Source organism: Pristis pectinata, chromosome 1 (assembly GCF_009764475.1).
Source record: "Pristis pectinata isolate sPriPec2 chromosome 1, sPriPec2.1.pri, whole genome shotgun sequence".
Lineage (NCBI taxonomy): Eukaryota > Metazoa > Chordata > Chondrichthyes > Rhinopristiformes > Pristidae > Pristis > Pristis pectinata.
The window spans coordinates 94,494,281-94,512,524 of NC_067405.1; the positions used below are offsets into that span (position 1 = coordinate 94,494,281).

The 18,244-nt window shown below is 40.6% G+C and overlaps 1 protein-coding gene across 2 annotated transcripts in view; it reads right to left on the reverse strand.

Annotated features, from left to right (window-relative positions):
• LOC127574088 (cytochrome c oxidase assembly protein COX16 homolog, mitochondrial) overlaps positions 1–18,244 on the reverse strand; it is a 55,534-nt gene that overhangs the window by 20,780 nt on the left and 16,510 nt on the right. The window contains exons 2-3 of one of the 2 annotated variants that reach the window (XM_052022757.1): positions 12,779–12,856; positions 1,230–1,292 (exon numbers count right to left, since the gene is read on the reverse strand). In XM_052022757.1, coding sequence (XP_051878717.1) covers positions 1,230–1,292; positions 12,779–12,856 — 141 coding nt within the window. The remainder of the gene's footprint in view (positions 1–1,229; positions 1,293–12,778; positions 12,857–18,244) is intronic. The other variant, XM_052022764.1, reaches the window with a different exon arrangement.

The window sequence follows — 18,244 nt, forward strand, 5'->3', positions numbered from 1 at the left end:
TCCATTTAACTTGAAACACGGGAGATTTGTTTGAAAGCCACAAGCACCACCCGTTCCATCAAGGATGAAGGAGGTGACAAGGTAGAATGTGTGTGCATATGTGTGCACACATACACACTAGCTTAATTGAGGGAGGAATGTTCAAACTGAGAACTGTTTGCCTTCTTTGACTATGACAATGGAAACACTAACATTAGGCCAATTCACCAAAACAGGCCAACTGAACCCCAGTTTTATATCGTAAATGAGCTTCAAACAATGCAACTATTTCAGTACTACAAGAGAGTTTCAGCCAATTTGAGTTCTAGGTACATTTTTATTTCAGATTTCCAGCATCTTAACTTTTTATATCTTCATCAACTATACAGTCTTAGCATATTTCAATGGGTGCTTATTTGCTGGAAATCTGAAATAAAAATGGTGTCTTGGTTTTTCTTTCCACACATCCTGCCTAACTTGCTGAGAGTTTCCAGAATTTTTTGTTTTCAAATACTGCACAGGTTTCTTTTTAAATAAAGGGCAATAAGGGGTTAACATGTCAAAATATTCTGGCCAATCAACTGCACACAGCAGATAATAAAACATGCAATTTTTTTATGTGTGAACACTTAGAACGGGAAATGTAGAATCATATGCTCCATTTGTCATCACTGACTTTGAGTTGCATCGCTAATGCGCCCAGTAAATGGTCACACATGGTTTCACTTTAATTTTAAATTGGTCCATGCACATTTGGCTCTCTGGCGGTTTTTCACCACTGCTGAATGGGTAACATTTTCTTATTTCTCACATTTATTGCAGTCTGCTACTTTTATAACCTTTCCTTTGGCAGAGGCAATTTTAGTCTGAAAATATGTGATAAGTTTTGTAACAATGAATAAAGTCAAATGAGAGTTATCAATATAAAGTCTAGAAACAAAGTACAAAAAGTAACATTTATACTTTGTATTCTGTAGTTTTATCCTTTATCTCTCAGAAAATCAATTAAAACTATAGATTTTACATATTTCAGAAATTAATTTTAAATACATTTCCAAAAACCAATTGAAATGGACCCAAATTCATGGTCAGTAGCGATCATGTGTGGCTTGCCATTCATGTCCAAATAAAGCTTCTATTCACCCAGAGCAATCAGGACAATTACAATTATGATGGAGAACTGGCTGGCCCCTTTGCAGCAAAGCTCCACATTAAAGTCCATTTGCCACACGTTTACCCATTTTACTCACCAAGTAACTCTGATTTCCAATATGATCCCCTTCCCAGAGTACTGTGTTTATAAGCTGTGTCACCTACAAGCATAGAAATGAATTCTTATAAACACAAATCTAGGTCATTACTATGCATCAAGAATACAGATCCTTGTAACACAAAACCTCAAGGGAACCACTGTGTGTGCCTCACTAGTTTGAAAAGTCTCCATTCACCAGTTCCCAGTGCTTTCTGTTCCTCAATTAATTGACACACCCATTTCCCCAATCAATCTCAAGGGGTTTGCATGGGAAGATGGCGGTGGATCATGGCGACTCTTTGCAAGCTGCTCTATTCATTACATCAATTATAATCATTTTCTACCTTGATGTACTTATGTTTTGAAATAATTTGTATAGATGGCATGCAAAATAAAGGTATTCCACTGTATCCCAGTACGTGACAATAATAAACCAATTACATCTTCCAGAAATTCTACTGTGGCTTTGTTAAATTGCACAGTGCTTTTGTAAAAAGAGACCATTCAAACGCATCAGTTTCCACTACACATTCAATCCTCAGCCACCTAGTCAGCACCTACTTAAAATTGACTGATGTTAACCTGCTTACTGACTTGCACTAAAAATCAAAACACTGCAGGTAATGGAAATCTAACATAAAAACAGAAAAAGCTGGAAGTTCTCAGCAGGTCAGGCTGCATCTCTGGGAAGACAGACAGAATTAACATTTCAGGCCAAAGACCTTTTGTAAGAACTGAGAAGGAGACAAAAGCTTGTTAAGCTGGAAGGCTTGTTAACAAGCTTCTTTCATCTCCTTCCCAGTTCCGACGAAGGGTCTTTTACCCAAAACGTTAACCCTGTTTCCCTTCCCACAGATGCAGCCTGTCCTACTGAGAATTTCCAGCATTTTCTGTTTTTATACTGACTTGAGGTTCTAAAGTTAGGTTTTTATTGATATAAACCTATCTATCTACCTATCAGCTATCCAGTACTTGATTTAAGTTCCTCCTTTCACTTGCTTTGCATTGACAGTGTTTTAGTAGCTGGCTGTGCTAAGCACTCTCGCGTCCATATGTTTACCTTGTGTCTTGGAGAGCAAAACCAGCGAGTCCCTAAGGAGCATCTTACAGTCTCACCACAGCCTCCAGAGATTTGTACCCAACTACCTGTCTGTAACTATTACATGGAATAGTTTGTTACTTTCTGCTCCACAAGGTTGCTCAGGGCTTCTCCTTTCAAGCAATTCTTTAGGATCAAGGGTGACTTGCTTCCACTCAGTTCTATGGGTCCCGAGGTGAATGATGGGGCCAATATGATACTCACAGACTTTCCTATAGATGGGGCAGGAGATGCCTGACAGAACAGGTGGTTAGGCAGCTTGGGAGGTGGTTCCCTCCTTTCTGCCATTTACATTGGGCAGATGTGCACTCCCAGCACATGGCCTTGAGGTTCTCAATGTCATCCCAAATGCTCACTCTCCACTTTGCATGGTCATGAGCCAGGAATTCCCAGAGGTCAGTGGGAATGTTGTAGTTTTTCCAAGGCAGCTTTCAGAATTTCTTTGCATCTTTCAGGCCATATAGATTGCCAAAACCCAACGTATTTTCCACTGCACTTTCAGCAATTTCTATTTATCTTCAGTGTGGATAATGCCCAACCATATAGCTGCACAGCAAACTACTAAAATTCAACAGTATTCCAACCTTGAACAGTCCATTGATCTGCTGTTGATCCTTGGCAGTTTCATTCAGCTCATCCCTTCCATATTATTACCTGCAACTACACTACATTCAACTGTAATGCACACTACACTAATTATGTAATGCAAACCTATAAAGTGCCGGGGGCAATTTAATGAGACATAATAAATGATACCGAGCCAAAGAAAGATTTGAATACCCAGGTTTTCAGATCAGCATGAGAGAGCTAGAAAGATATTCAGTGAAGTAATTCCAGATAGCCAAAGGCGTAGCCACCGATCATGGATAAAGAAACTCAGGGATGCAGAACCCAGAGTTAGAGGGGCGCAGGATTGGAATCGTTAGATAGGCGAGGGCAATCTGTGCAATTATTTTAAACATAGAACACAGAAGAGTACAGCACAAGAACAGGGCCTTCGGCCCATGATGTCTGTGCCGAGCACAATGCCAAATTAAACTAAATCTCTTTTGCCTGTAAATGATCCATATCCCTCCATTCCTTGCACATTTATGTGTCTATCTAAAAGCCTGTTAAACACCACTATCATATCTGCTTCCACTACCACCCCTGGTAGCCCGTTCCAGGCACGCACCACTCTGTGTAAAAAAAACTTGCGCCGCACATCTTCATTAACCTTTCCCCCTCTGATCTTAAATGTATGTCATCCACTACTTGACATTTCTACCCTGGAAAAAAGATTCTGACCATCTACCCTATGTATGCTTCTCATAATTTTATAAACTTCTATCAGGTCTCCCCTCAGCCTCTGACACTCCAGAAAGAACAACCCAACAGTCTGTCCAACCTCTCCCCATAACTCATACTCTCCAACCCCACTCCATAGCTCATACCCTCTAATTTTAAAACAAGGATAAGAATTTATTGGATAACTGGTTAAGATTTATGAGCCCAGGAGTGCTGCACTAACTAGATTTGGTACTATTTAGTCACATAAGCAGATTTGGATGGGCTCAAATTTGAGGGAAATAGATTGCAGGTTGTTGTTTCAACTTAGAAATTAATGTTTCCTTCAAATATTTTGTTGCATACTTTCTCTTGCCATGCCACTTCCTTATCCATTTCCAATTTCATATTGAATTCCCACAGAATAGCAGCAGATTTAGTAAACCTCATCATAAGATTTCAAGAAATCCAAATACAATGACGCATTTCCAGTTGATACAGGAATGCCCAAGAGTATTTGTGCTTCCACTGATATAAACAAATATTAAACGGCCATGTTTGGAAGGAACCTGTACAAGCTCTTCTTTGAAAACTAACTTTTCATCTGCGTGTAAGGAGGAAACACAAGTCAATCTCATCATTCTTCCTGATGTATCTTCACATTTCTTCAACAACTTTTTTTTTAAATTGCAAATTACTTTTAGTTAATTGTACTTAATGTATTTGCACAAATGCAACTATATGGAAGTTTTATTTTGAAAAGTGGTGGGCAATTAAATTAAAATGCTCAAGGTACATTTTCTGAATTTTTCTTCCACAACAGAATCAGAGCTTGCATGTGCACGTGTTTGTTTTTCCATATCTTCACATTATTCTGGCCAAGGGAAAAGTGTGAAGTAGAGGAAGAATTTGCAAGGTGGATTTAACAGTTGGACAGGTTGTCATATGAATGCTCTTTCCATGGCCATAATCCCTTTATACAATCCAATGTGGTCCATCTCATTAAGTGGGATGATTTGCTGTGTTCCTATGGCCAATGCATACAAGTATCCCATTAGATGGCAAACTAAAAATTTAGAAACAAGGCAACAATATCCACACCCCAACAAATGAACATAGCATATTCTGAAAAGAAAACTACCAATAAGCTAAAAACATTTACAGAGATAATTTGAAAACAGTTTGCTTTCTCAGAACCAATTAACCACTCACGTTGGCTCAGGGATTTCTTTGGAAATGATTTTTCCTGTCTGCCCTCTCCCCTTACCACCCACATTTCATATTCTGGTCCCCAGCAACACACGTCATTTCAACTCCTCTTCCCATTCTCAAACCAACCTGCCTGCCCTCAGCCTTCTCCACTGCCAAGGCGAGTCCAAACAAAAACTACAACATCACCTCAAATTCCACTTGGGTAGCCTACAACCCAATGGTATGAACATTGAATTTTCCACTTTCAGGTAACCCTCATGTTCCTTTCTCACTCCTACCGGTCCACACAGGTTCTCCCTTTGTTCACATTTTCCATTCTGTCATCCACCCTCTACCCCCTGTGCCTCCTTCGCACTTGGTTCCATCTGCCCATTATCCCTCCATTATTGGTTGGCACGGACACAGTGGGCCAAAGGTCCTGTTCCTGTGCTGTACTGTTCTATGATCTATAAAAGCGCATCATTATTATAGATCTTAACAGGACACAACTCAAGCTATCTTCCCCCTTCTTCCCCTCCACCATCAGATTTCTGAATGGTCCACGAACACCACCTTGTTATTCCTTTTTATTTTGCACTATTTATTTACTTTTGTAATTTATAGTAATATCATGTCTTTGCACTGTACTGCTGCTGCAAAACAACAAATTTCATGTCATACAAGTCAATAAAAATAAATCTGATTCTGATTCTCCATCTGTCCTTGAAACCTCTTTGTAGAAGCACTAATCCATGGTCAACAAGCACTTGCTCAGCCAAAGTAGCTGGAACAATGAATTTGGCCATGGCCAAATCAGGTTGCACATTAATTCACTTTCCTTAAACTTTGCGCTGTCAGCACCCACCAGAGCTAATTCTGCAAGACAAGTCATTATCTTTTCGGTTGTCTCTGGTATCCTTTCTTCCCCCTACTTGCAGTTACTTTTGAAATCATTTAAGCTATGCCTGTATTCTGTCTGATAGGGAAGAATTGCAGAATTTCAGTTTCACAGCTTGAGATATTAGAAAATGAAAACATTCTACCACTTCTACTTATTGGGTCATTTGGAAGAAATTTCGATAATTCCACCCCCACCCTCCCCCACGAACAAAAATTCCTGCTGACAAAGCACCTTTAAGAATCCCTTTGTTCCAGCTGTTCCACTACATCAGTCTTAAACGTTGCCAAGAAGCCATCTGCTGCTGACTCAAAATACTTTAAAAAAATTATCTGAAAAATCTGTGCTTCATGCCTTGCTCCTCAGCAGAAGCAGCAGGCTCCTGATCAGGGCATCGCAAATAACATCAGGAAAAATGAGGTGTTGCGTGGCAATATTATCATGTTTTTGTTCTATCGGATTCCTGGGCAGTGGAAAGTTCAGAATACATGACTACACAAGGTCGGACTGGCTAATTAACTGTGCAGACATTGACTGTACATCAAGATTGGGAAATCAGCATTTGAGTTTTTGGACTGTACAGGAAATTTTATATAGACATTGAAAGCCCCTTTATGAGGAATACAAAATTACTTTAGACACAAATGAACCTGCATGACTATAGCAAAACATTGCAACGTTTGCAAAATGCCCTGTAATCCAATTGTTATATAATTATGAATATACCATATTATTAAAAATTAGAAATGAATGATAACATTGGAACAGGGGCTCAATTGCACTAGATTCTTTGGCAACATTTTTCTTGTTATATTGGATGGTTAGTGAAGTCAGCAATTCTAATATTTATCCTTTCATTAGGATCATTCAATGGTCTGAATTTGCTTCTTTTAGCGCATTATTAGAAGGCACTCATGAGATTAACTTCCAAGTGCTGCAGATGTCAGGATAGTTAACAATGAAAGTTCTACCAACATAAAAAATTCTAGCTTTTCAAGTGGATTATATAACAAATAATATTTAGGGAATGAACACAAGAAGGGAGCTTAACTCACCTATCCATAGGTTTCATATCAATCCCAAAAAATGTTTTGAGGTAGCAAAACAAAAAAAAGTTGCCCAAAATCCAAGTGACATACCTTATGTAATTCCACACCATATGTCCACAAGACACCTGATGGCAGAATTCAACTATATGGTGAAACTGCCACTATTTCCTCAAAAAGGCCCATCGCAACTTTGGGATTTTTTTGTGCTGTGCAAGCCAATGTGAATACTCAAGTCCCAACAATGCAGTCAGCAGTTTGGCACAGTTCTGCAACGTGCAAGCCAATGATGGACCCTCAAACAAGTTAGTGTGGAAACATGAATTTTTGGACGTTTCCCACCATATCCATTCAATTCAACAGAAAGGAACAGGTGTGGGGCATCAAGGTTTTTGTTAGCTTATTTTTTATATATATATCTTAAAAAGAGGCACAGCAGGTAGAGCTGCTGCCTCACAACCCCAGTGGCCTGGGTTCAATCCTGACTCAGTGCTGTCTCTGTGAAATTTGTACTTTCTCCCCATGACAACGTGGGTTTCCTCCAGGTGCTCTGGTTTCCTCCCACATCCCAAAAGTGTGCAGGTTGGTAGGTTAATTGGCTGCTGTAAATTGTCCTTGGTTTGTAAGTGCAAGTTAGGATCTGGGGTGGAGTTGATGGGAATGTGGGGATGAATGTAGTGTAAAAATGGGTGGTTAATAGTCAGCAGGGCCCATTTCCATCCTCTATCACTCTGTGATTCTAAAATGTTTGAGCATTTTGTCTAAATGCTTTGACTTTTTAGAACTTTTAAGTTGTTTTATATAAAGCTTTGGTATGTCTGAAATATTTAGACTCCATCAGTTCCAGCTTGTATGTCTTAGCTGGCTGTCAGTTTTCCATATTCCTCCACAACAATTTTTGTAGTCAGCATTTGTTCCACACCACTACACATCTATTACAACATGGAAGGTCTTTTTGTCAGACAGGGTCTCACTGCAAGTGGATGGGATGGCTTTTCCCAAAATGTTTCACCGTGAGGATTTTTTTTAATATATAAGTTGATGACAAGTGCAGGTGGTTCATTGCTATCTGCAAATTATGGCCCATTAACTCTATTTCCTTGCACTGTTTTCATCAATACACCTGAACAGGGACAATTTCTACAGAAGGACTTCAGTGATTCAAGAAGGTGACTCACCACTTCTCAAGGGCAATAAATGCTTGCCTTGTCAGTGATGCCAGCATACTGAAAAATGAAGGAACATTAAAAAAAATTAACTATGTTTTGAAATTTAGTGAGTTATTTGTGTAAAGTGAAGGGGTGGGGGAAGAGAACAAGCCCAATGCCAACGTTTAACACTTTATAATTACCCAAAAGCACTCCACATTTTCTATTGTCATCAAAGTTGCACTTCATTTAGTGTTCCATGTAACTTGGGCTGAAATAATGGTTCGCTTCATCAGTAAATGGTCTCATAAATAAATGCTGCAAATCAATGAAGTACTAACTGCAATTAAAATTTGTTTGGTGCTCAGTTTCACTCCTTTTATATCTCTTGCCCAACTCATTCATTAGCCTGAAGATATTCCACAGAGCAAGATGATAAGATAAACAGAATAAAGAATTGATATTGCTTAACAGAGGCAACCGAAAGCTGGTTGAAATGTTACCAGGAAAACACCCCACTAAATCAAGTCATGGGATAGTTAACATTAACCTAAGCTATCCGTACAGATGACAGAAAAATTAATATAATCTCTTATTTAAGGAACAACAGATGTGATTTTGTTTCTGGATTTGCCCAAAATTTCACTGGTTGCCATCTCATACAGCTGAAATACTCCCAATAAACTATTATTTTGTGTGAATTAAAAAAAAGTGACCAAAACTCATACACAGAGGCACAAATCAAATGCTATTAAACAATGAAACCCTGGAACTAAAACCATAGCTGCTGAAATTTGCTGAGATTTTGGAAACACTGGAAGTAGAAAGATTTATGTCTTTAGTATAATTTTGCAGTGCAGTCAGCTAAGATTTTTATTAAAAAGCAAGTGTCATCATTTTCCTGTGAAGATTATTTCGCAACACATAACTGAATATATCGGAACTAAGTCAATAATGTTAAAAGAATGCCCACAGGATTACTGGTGTAGGAGACAGACATTGTACAGGTACATCATTGAATTCTTTTTGCAGGTATTCATGAAGAACTGAAGAAAGGATAAAGAGGATCCAATTGCTAGAATGCAATACTTATTCAAGATGAAGAATCCTTAACCATCAGCATGACCAGTAAGAGCACCCAAGCACCTGAGCACAGGGTAGCCAGATCACATCCTCACGTTATAGGCTGGCAATTATAACCATCGCAAGCACTCCAGCATCAATATTGCATCCAAGGCACTAAATTACTCCACTTCAATCTGCATTCACTGAAACTTATTTCAAAGTATTCAACAGACATAGCACACTGCATAAAAAAAATCATGTAATGCAAAGGCTTCACACTTTCTGAAGTTGGCACTTCTACTGGAACTAAGGTTTGCAAGCTGCTTGAAACCTGTTGAAGTAGAATAACAAATCATTCCTCGACTTACAAAAGGCAAATCGAGATAGATGAAAAGTACGACGATGCTGGAGGAACTCAGCAGGCCAGGCAGCATCCATGGAGAAAAACAGGTGGTCAACGTTTCGGGTCAGGGCCCTTCTTCAGGACCTGGCTGCCTGGCCTGCTGTGTTCCTCTAGCATCATCGTATTTTTCATCTGGATTCCAGCATCTGCTGTCCTTTATTTCTCTAAATCGACAAAGATGGTTGAAATGCATTATGGGAATGTTAGGTACAGTCTATTCCAATATATGGAGACTGTCACAGTGAAAAATAGATTTGTAAATTAAAGACATGGACTCCAAAAATCAATACCATTATAGCAAAAATGTGTAAACCAAACATTCAGAAATCAAGGAAGACTTGTGCAGTTGACATCTGCTCTGGAGACATCACCAGCACATGAGTGTTGAAGATAGCCCCATCTTTTATTTAAGCTGGTTTCCTTGTAGAATTAGTTTCCCTTTTAACACAACTGAAAGGCTTTCAATGCCATTGCTATAAATGCTACATGAAAATGATAACATACTGATATGAACATTTACTATTTTGAAAGGTCCATCTCTGCACAAGATCAAGAAGCTGCAAGAACATTAAAGGGTTGCTTCTAATCTCTCTCGCCATAATAAATAAAATGAAATATAAATCACTGAAACATTTTGCCTCCTAATTCCAAGTGAACAACTATCAAAAAGTAAACACAGAATGTTCCCACCCACAGAGGGGTCATCGGCATTTGAAAGGAAAATTCAGCTTCCTATCCAGAGATTCATAGACAGCAACTGAAAAAGCATCAAGTGGAGCTATAGCTCCTTCTATAATTTAGCATCCTAATTACATTATGGCTTACACATTGCAAATGGAGAGCCAGACACGAATCATAAATTTGTAGATGCAATGATAACAAATGTCATCATTACTGAAAGACTGACTACAACTTCTGGATTCTGCACATGTAGCATTAAATATGGAAATACAGAACTTGCTGTCAACGATACCCTTCTGCCCACAAGATGAGTGTTGCGGTCTTTGCTGAGGTAATAACAAAGAATTGCTGAACTGTAATTTTTAAGCACTCTATCATTGGTGTAAAATCCACATTATTCCACTAGGTGTTACAGAGTTTTTAACTAGCATGTTGAACCTTAATGAATGTCTTTGGCCTTGAAAAGCTAATTTTATGTTGGAAGTCCAATTATTTCAAAATTCCAAGATTTTAAAAATAAAAATTAAGGGTGCTCTTTGGCCTTTTTACCAAATTAAAAATTTGTGGCGACTCATTGTCCGCGCAGGCAAACCGGCTCGGCGGTCGGGTCGCGCGTCGTCGGAATGGCGGGGCCTAAGATGGCGCTGGGCCTTCATCTTCCCCGAGCAACGGGGAGAACCCGCGCATGCAAAAAGATTTCGATGACGTAGCACATACGTCATTTCCGTTTTCGGAAGGCGGGAACCGCACAGCTTAAAAGGCCCGCGCAAGGCGGGTAAATAAATCAGTCTTGTTCCACAGCTTGCAGACCCATGTCTTTATTCTCGCATCGCGATAGTAGCCGCTACATTGGTGACCACGATGGTCCAAACGGATTTTGGACCCACACAATGAACGACAACGCAGCAGCCAACGCAGTGGCACTCAAGCTGCCCACTTTTTGGACGCTTCGGCCCCGCATGTGGTTCGACCAGGCCGAAGCCCAGTTCCAACTTCGAAAGATCACCTCCTACTCCACACGGTACTATCATGTGGTCAGCTCCCTGGACCAGGAGACAGCCGCCCAGGTCGGAGACTTCATCCAGTCTCCTCCGGAGGAGGGCAAGTACCAGGCTTTCAAGGCCCTTCTCATTCAAACTTTCGGCCTATCCTGTCGTGAGCGTGCCACCCGCCTGCTTCATCTCGATGGCCCGGGGGACAGATCTCCATCAGCCCTGATGAATGAGATGCTGGCCTTAGCTGAGGGACACAAGCCTTGCCTGATGTTCGAGCAGGCCTTCCTGAACAGCTGCCCGACGACATTCACCTGCTGTTGGCCGACGCTGACTTCAGCAACCCACGTGAGGTACCCGCCCGGGCAGATGTCCTGTGGAAGGCCAAACGCAAGAGCAGTTTGTCCTTCGGCCAAATCGCCAGACCGCGTACCCAACGCCTACCTAAACCAGTCCCAGCAGCCAAGCGACCACACCCCAGAAACACAGACGACGACACCGACGACCAGCTGTGTTTCTACCATCAGAGGTGGGGCGCGGAGGCCGTCGATGCCACCCACCCTGCAAGTTTCAAAGAAACGCCAGGGCCAGCCGCCGCTGATGGCTACGGCAGCTGGCCACCAACACAGCCTCCTATTCATTTGGGACAAGCAGCCCAGGCGTCGTTTCCTTGTCAATACTGGAGCAGAGGTCAGTGTTTTACCCCCGATTGGCCGCGACACTTGTAGCAGGCAACAGGGACCCACTCTCAAAGCCGCAAACAGCACAATGATATGGACTTTCGGTACCCGTACAGTCGAATTACAATTCGACGACAGCCGTTTTACCTGGAACCTTATCCTTGCCGTCGTCGCCCAGCCACTCCTGGGAGCCGACTTCCTCTGGGCCCACAGCCTGTTAGTCGACCTGTGAGGGAAATGGCTAGTGCACTCCAGAACCTTCCAAACTGACTCTCTGGGAGAAGCCAGCCTACCAGCCCCCTGCCTGGACTCTGTTTCCCTGTCTGGCAATGAGTTCACCAAGCTCCTAGCCGAGTTCCCATCGGCTCTGGCACCTCAGTTCACAAATTCGATGCCCAAACACGGGGTGTGGCACCACATTATTACGACAGGGCCACCCCTTCATGCCCAAGCACAACGACTACCCCCAGACAAGCTCCGCCTGGCAAAGGAGGAGTTCCGCCGTATGGAGGAGCTGGGGATCGTTCGCAGGTCAGACAGCCCCTGGGCCTCCCCCCTGCACATGGTCCCCAAAGCCACCGGCGGGTGGAGGCCCTGAGGCGACTACCACAGGCTGAACGACGCCACCACCCCGGACCACTACCCCGTCCCTCATATCCAGGACTTCGCGGACCTGGGGAGAGTGCCTACAATCACTGTGTCTTGTTGCCTAGTTATTCAGCCATTTGCAAACAAACTATACACACAAATCTAATACTGCTAAAACCTATTTCCCTTTCCTGCATTATCAATGCTGTTAGTTTAATAGTGAGTATTATTTCAAGGCATTATTGACAGAAGTGCTTCAGCAGTTACTACATGCAGCAAAAGTCAAGTTATGCAGTGTTTCTAGTGCAAATCCTGGGCATCAAGGCAGGGCAATGAAAATAATGGTAAACTTCAGCAGTTAAGACAGAAATGGCCAGCTCTGGAATTGGTATCAGTTGTAACATTGCTCATTTTACAAGACAGATTTCAAATTACCACATTGCTCAGCAAATTAAGCCTGCCATTGATTGCAGATTTTTCTAATGCTTACCTTTCTCTTCACTTTTTGGACATCATACCGAACTTGAGCAAATTCACGGAGACCAAAGGATCCTCCAATAATAAGTAACTGTGTGAAAAAAACACATTGCTGTTACTGAAATAAATCTGCATCATGGCACAAATACCCAGAGTACCTATTAGTTTACAGAAAATAAAAAGAGACTTCAATTTTATGGAGAAAATGCAGAAAACATCCTTCCTCTCCGTACAGAATTGGAGGAGAAGGGGAAAATTTCATAGATGTATTCAAAATTATTTGATAGAGTAAATATTAAGAAATCTTTACTGGCAGGCAGGTTCAAAACCAGAATTCGCATTTAAGATAATTAGAAAAGAACAAAGAGGGGAGATAATGAGAATTTATATAAAATCCTGCTAGTTATGATGATCTGGAAGGCAATGGCTGAAAGAGTATTGGGGGCAATGGGATAGATACGAAGAAAAGTCTGCAGGGACATGAGGAAAGAGAATGGGGAAGAGATTAATTGAACGACCGTTCAAAGGGCTAGCAAAGCCACAGTGGACCAAATAGTCTTCTTTTGTACTTCTTTAGATGGTTACAGATTGGCAAATAGCATATGAAATAGGAGCAGGACTAGGTTAAATGGCATTAGAGCCTCCTTGACCATTTAATAAGATAAGGGGAAGGAGCACAAAAATAAGAAAATCTTGTTACAACTGCAGAGGATTTAGATGTTTCCATACCTGGGGCACTCTACAGTTTTGATCTGATCTTAGCCTCAATCCCATGTTCATTGATCCCCATAAACCTTGATTCTTGAACAAACTTAATGACAGGCTCCATTGCTTTCTGGAGTACAGCACAGCAAAGCCTCACAGACCTCAGCAGCCTGTTTATAGGTGATCCATTATTCTGGACATACGCCCCTATTTCTAGATACACCCATGAGAGGAAACACCATCACAGCATCCACCCGGTCAAGCCCCCTCAACATAGTGTTTCAAAGAAACACCAGTCATTCTTCTAAACTGAGTATAGGCCCATATGGTTTAATTATTCCTGATAGAATAACGCCCTCTTTCTAAGAATCAACCTAGTGAGCCTTCTCTGAGCTTCCTCCACTGTTAGTACATCCCTCCTTAACTGGGGAAGACAAAACTGTGGAGTAAAAATAAAGAAAAAAAATCTGCAGATGCTGGAAATCTGAAATAGAAAGAGAAAATGATGGAAACACTCAGCAGATCAGGCGGCATCTGTGGGAAGAGAAACAGAATTAATATTTCAGATCCAAGACCCAGCTGTAGAGTACTCCAGGTGTAGTCTCACCTGAGCCCCACACAGTTGTAACAAGACTTCCCTATGTTTGTCCTCCTTCCTCTTGCAATGAAGGCTATCATTGCATTTTTCTTTCTGGGACTTACAAATTCCTCTGCACAGTCACATTCTGTAGTCCGTCTCTATTTCAACAATATTCTCTTTCTACCAATATGGACTATCTCAATCAAACTCCATCTGGCAAACGTTTGCCCACCTGCTTAACTTTTCTACATCCCTCTGAACATGGTGTTTATCTCACAACATGCTTTCAAAACTTACCTTTCAAACGACAGGATTGGCTACAATATACTCTGTACTTTCATTTGAATCATTAATTTATGTCATTGAGGCTGCAGCAGTTACCAGTACGGTACCCCATTAGTGAAAGCTTCCCATCTTAAATAATACAGATTTATGAGAAGTCTGTCTTTTTGATGGTTACCCAATCCACTATTCATGTTAAAATATTATCAATCTTGGGCTCTTGTGCAGAAACCTTTTGTGTGAATGTTTGTTGGATCTCCAAATCCAGTACATTCACTGGCTTCCCTTTTATCCACCGTGCCAGTTACACTATGTTGATTCTGCTTAATTGTAGTCTAATGATTGTTATAAACACTTACTGTGAAATCACAAGTTAAAATATTAGTCAGAAGGAAGAAAATAAAGGAAAGATAGGAATGGAATAAGAAGTCTAAAATATAACAAGATATAATGAAACATAAATAGATCTGATTGGAATTATAATTGATCTGTTGGTCATGAAACATAAATAAGCACATTTACTCTGCCATCTCAAACAAAGTCATTAAAATTTTTTAGAAGAGGGGAAAATTCCAACTGACTATTACAAGAGTTTGATAGGGCCATGAAATGGCAAGAAGATACATTGAAATGATCCAATGTATTCAAGCATTTCATACAGAGCTCCCGTGTGGCTTTATGTACAAACACATTGCTTGAAGCAAGCTCAGCACCATCAGTACAATCCATATCACTTCAGAGAGCAAGTCTATCCAAACTACAGCAATTCCTCACTTTACCAAAGGGTAAATTCTGGAAGCAAAATTTTGTAAGTTAGGAAGATTGGGTGAAATGCATTACAGCATTTTGGTGCAGTGCATTCCAGTGCATGGAGAGTGGCGCATTATTTGCTCTAATGAAAAATACCTTTGTAAATATATGTATACCTGAAACAGTCAATGGCATTGCAGCAAAAAATTTTTAAATCAAATGTTTATAAATTGAAGAATTACTGTATATTACACCCTTAACCTTTTAAATTATTAATTCCTGCTCTACTTTGTGTATTAAACACATAGTGCATATCCATTTAAAATACACATAGGATGTATTTTTAATTATGGAAGCTGTTAACAGAAGTTCACATACTAGTGAAAAGAAATAGGCAAAAAAAAAATGAAGTTCCATTTTAGTTAGTGTGGTTGAGTTCTGTAAAGCAATAACCAGCTGTACAGAACACTTCACGCCCAAAATATTTTATGTCAAACAGAATAAGCAAAGAGCGAACTCACATTGGCAGTACCCAGTGGTGCATTGTCACAGGATTCCATAAGTGTTGGGTTGTTCCAATATAATTGGACAGAAATGTGAAAGGCAGAGAGGGGAAGCTAAGCAGACATTAAATGTTTTACATTCAGTTAGATAAAGGGGCTTTTTGGTCACATATTCTGGATCTTATAACATGAGCTGACACTGATATATTGGGAAAAACATGATAAACAGACCTTAAAAAGCTTAAGAATCTTAAAAATCAGTAAAGCATTAAACTGAAGTCTTAATTTCATGGCAATGTATTCTTAAGTGACAACCTTAACTCAGCCTAAAACACTGTCAAGCTTTTTTTACCTTTATTATATTACTGTTACATAATTACCAGCCATAAAAAGAACAGAGCAAAAGATGGGTCACAACAAATTCAGGGAAGTCACTCACTCTAACCATCTCATTCTCCCTCAACAACCACTCTAACATCTACTCCTTGACTGATGCCCCTAATTGTCCAGGTTTTGATCAATACCAGGCGTAAAATGCAATTTTACCATAAATAAAATCAGAAGAGCTATATTGGTATTGAACATTTAACTACAGGCAACACAAGAGACCTGGGTTAATATTAAAATCTCCAAAACGCTGAAAAGCCCTGGAAATACATACTTGGCAAGTTTTCTTGTCACATGTAGCCTTGCTGAAAGCTGCCATTATGTCAACTAATCCAGTAATCGCAAAAAAGGCAGAAGTATTGTAGAGAAAGGAAAAAATTTTAAAGAAGAGGAATAAAAGAATTTTTACAGGACGTCTTGTGGTCTCATAATGTTCCAAAGTGCTTAAAGCCAATTAAGTACTTTTGAAATAGTCTAGTTTTGGGACCAGGACACTCGAAGTGTGCTGTATATGGGAACCAGCTGTGCAAAGTGATAACTGTCCAAGGTGACCACGACCTTGGTTAAAGGACAAATCTCCTTCTTCGTAGGCAGTTCCTCGGGATCAAAGGGAACTTGCACCCACTCCAGTTTTATATGTTCTGAGGTTGCCAATGTAAAAATCGTGCATTCTTCCACAGATAGGGCAGAAGATCCTGAAGGAGACTCTTCGATGGGTAGTTTGTGAGATGATGTGCTCCTTCTGTCACTTAAACAGAGTTTCTATGCGTTTCTGATGCTTGGTCTCGAGATTCTCAATCCCATCTCAACTGCTCCTTCTCCACTTTAAGTAGGACAGAGGTTCCCAGGAGTCAGAGAAGCAATGAGTACAATCTTCAATCTTTTTCTCTGTCTACCTGGTGATCTCCTCCCAAAACAGGCCTTCGGCTAAATTGTCTACCTTAGATGGGCTTGGCCAGCCCAGTGTAGATGGCCAAGAATAACTAGGGATTCAGTGCTGGGATATTGGCTCGGAAGAGGACACAGAGGCTAGTTTGTTTATCCTTCCATGGAATTTGGAGTATTTTGCAGAGATATTGTGAGTGATATTTTTCCAATGCCTTTGAATGACTGCTGTAGGTACTCCAGGTCTCAGGACCATGTAGGAGGGGAGTTGAATGTTAAATACACATCCGAACACCAGACTGAAATTCCTCTCTGGAGACACAAGACACTGCAGATGCTGGAATGTGGAGCAACAAAAAGATTGCTGAAGGAACTCAGCAGGACCTCATGAAGGGTTACGACCCGAAACATTGACTATCACGTTGCCTCTACAGCATAGATGCTGCTCGACCTGCTGAGTTTCTCTAGCAGTCTATTTTCTCGCTCTAGAAATTCCTCTCTCCTGCATGAATTGGTACGGTCCAGGATCCCAGAATGAGCAAGAGCAGAGATGGAATCTAAATCTTTCAGTGTTGAAGGAAAGATTACTATTTAAGAAATAGCTGGATTAGAAGTGCAGCACTCTTATTTTCTGTTGTGAAGTATCCATTTCGCAAATGCATTCTGTCAACAGAATAAGATGCCATCCATATGGTGAACCAATCCACAGAAATAAATGATTCACATTGTCATGCTTTGCAAGCTTTGAACCAAAGAAGTAGAGAATGAAATAAGTTAAAGTGGATCCTGCTTCATTGGACAACATAATTGGGCAATTGCAATAAAATGCCTTTGCTTATCTTGGCCTTTTTAGTGGCAAGGGGTCATGGACAAACAGGGTTATAGAAACATGCCCCTCCACCGAGCAAGTTCATGTCATAAAACACCGGTTACACTAATCCCATTTTTTATTCTCTCTATCTAACTGTCACCTACACACTTGGGGGAAAGAACTCCACAGGTCAGGATTGAATTCAAGTCACTGGAGCTGCTAGTTACCCCCTTGTACCTTTAAGTAACCTATGTTCTCAGTAAGAAAGAACTATCACTGTAATGACTCCATCATCCGAGTAGGCTGAAAGATAATTTTATGCAGGCAACTTTTCAGTCAAGTAAATAATGCAGGCAGGATGCCAAAAGATGAACTCCTCACAACTAGACCACTGATTGTGGATACTAAAGGTTCAAGAATACCGAAAAAAAAATCAAGAATGGAAACCTATGAACAAGTGCTGTACACCATTGGCAGGTATCTTAAAGCCAATTCCAAGTTACCCAAGGCTCAGTGCAACATGCAGTGTGAATGCATCTTTAAGAACAAAGTGTATTATGTCAGATAACCTTGACA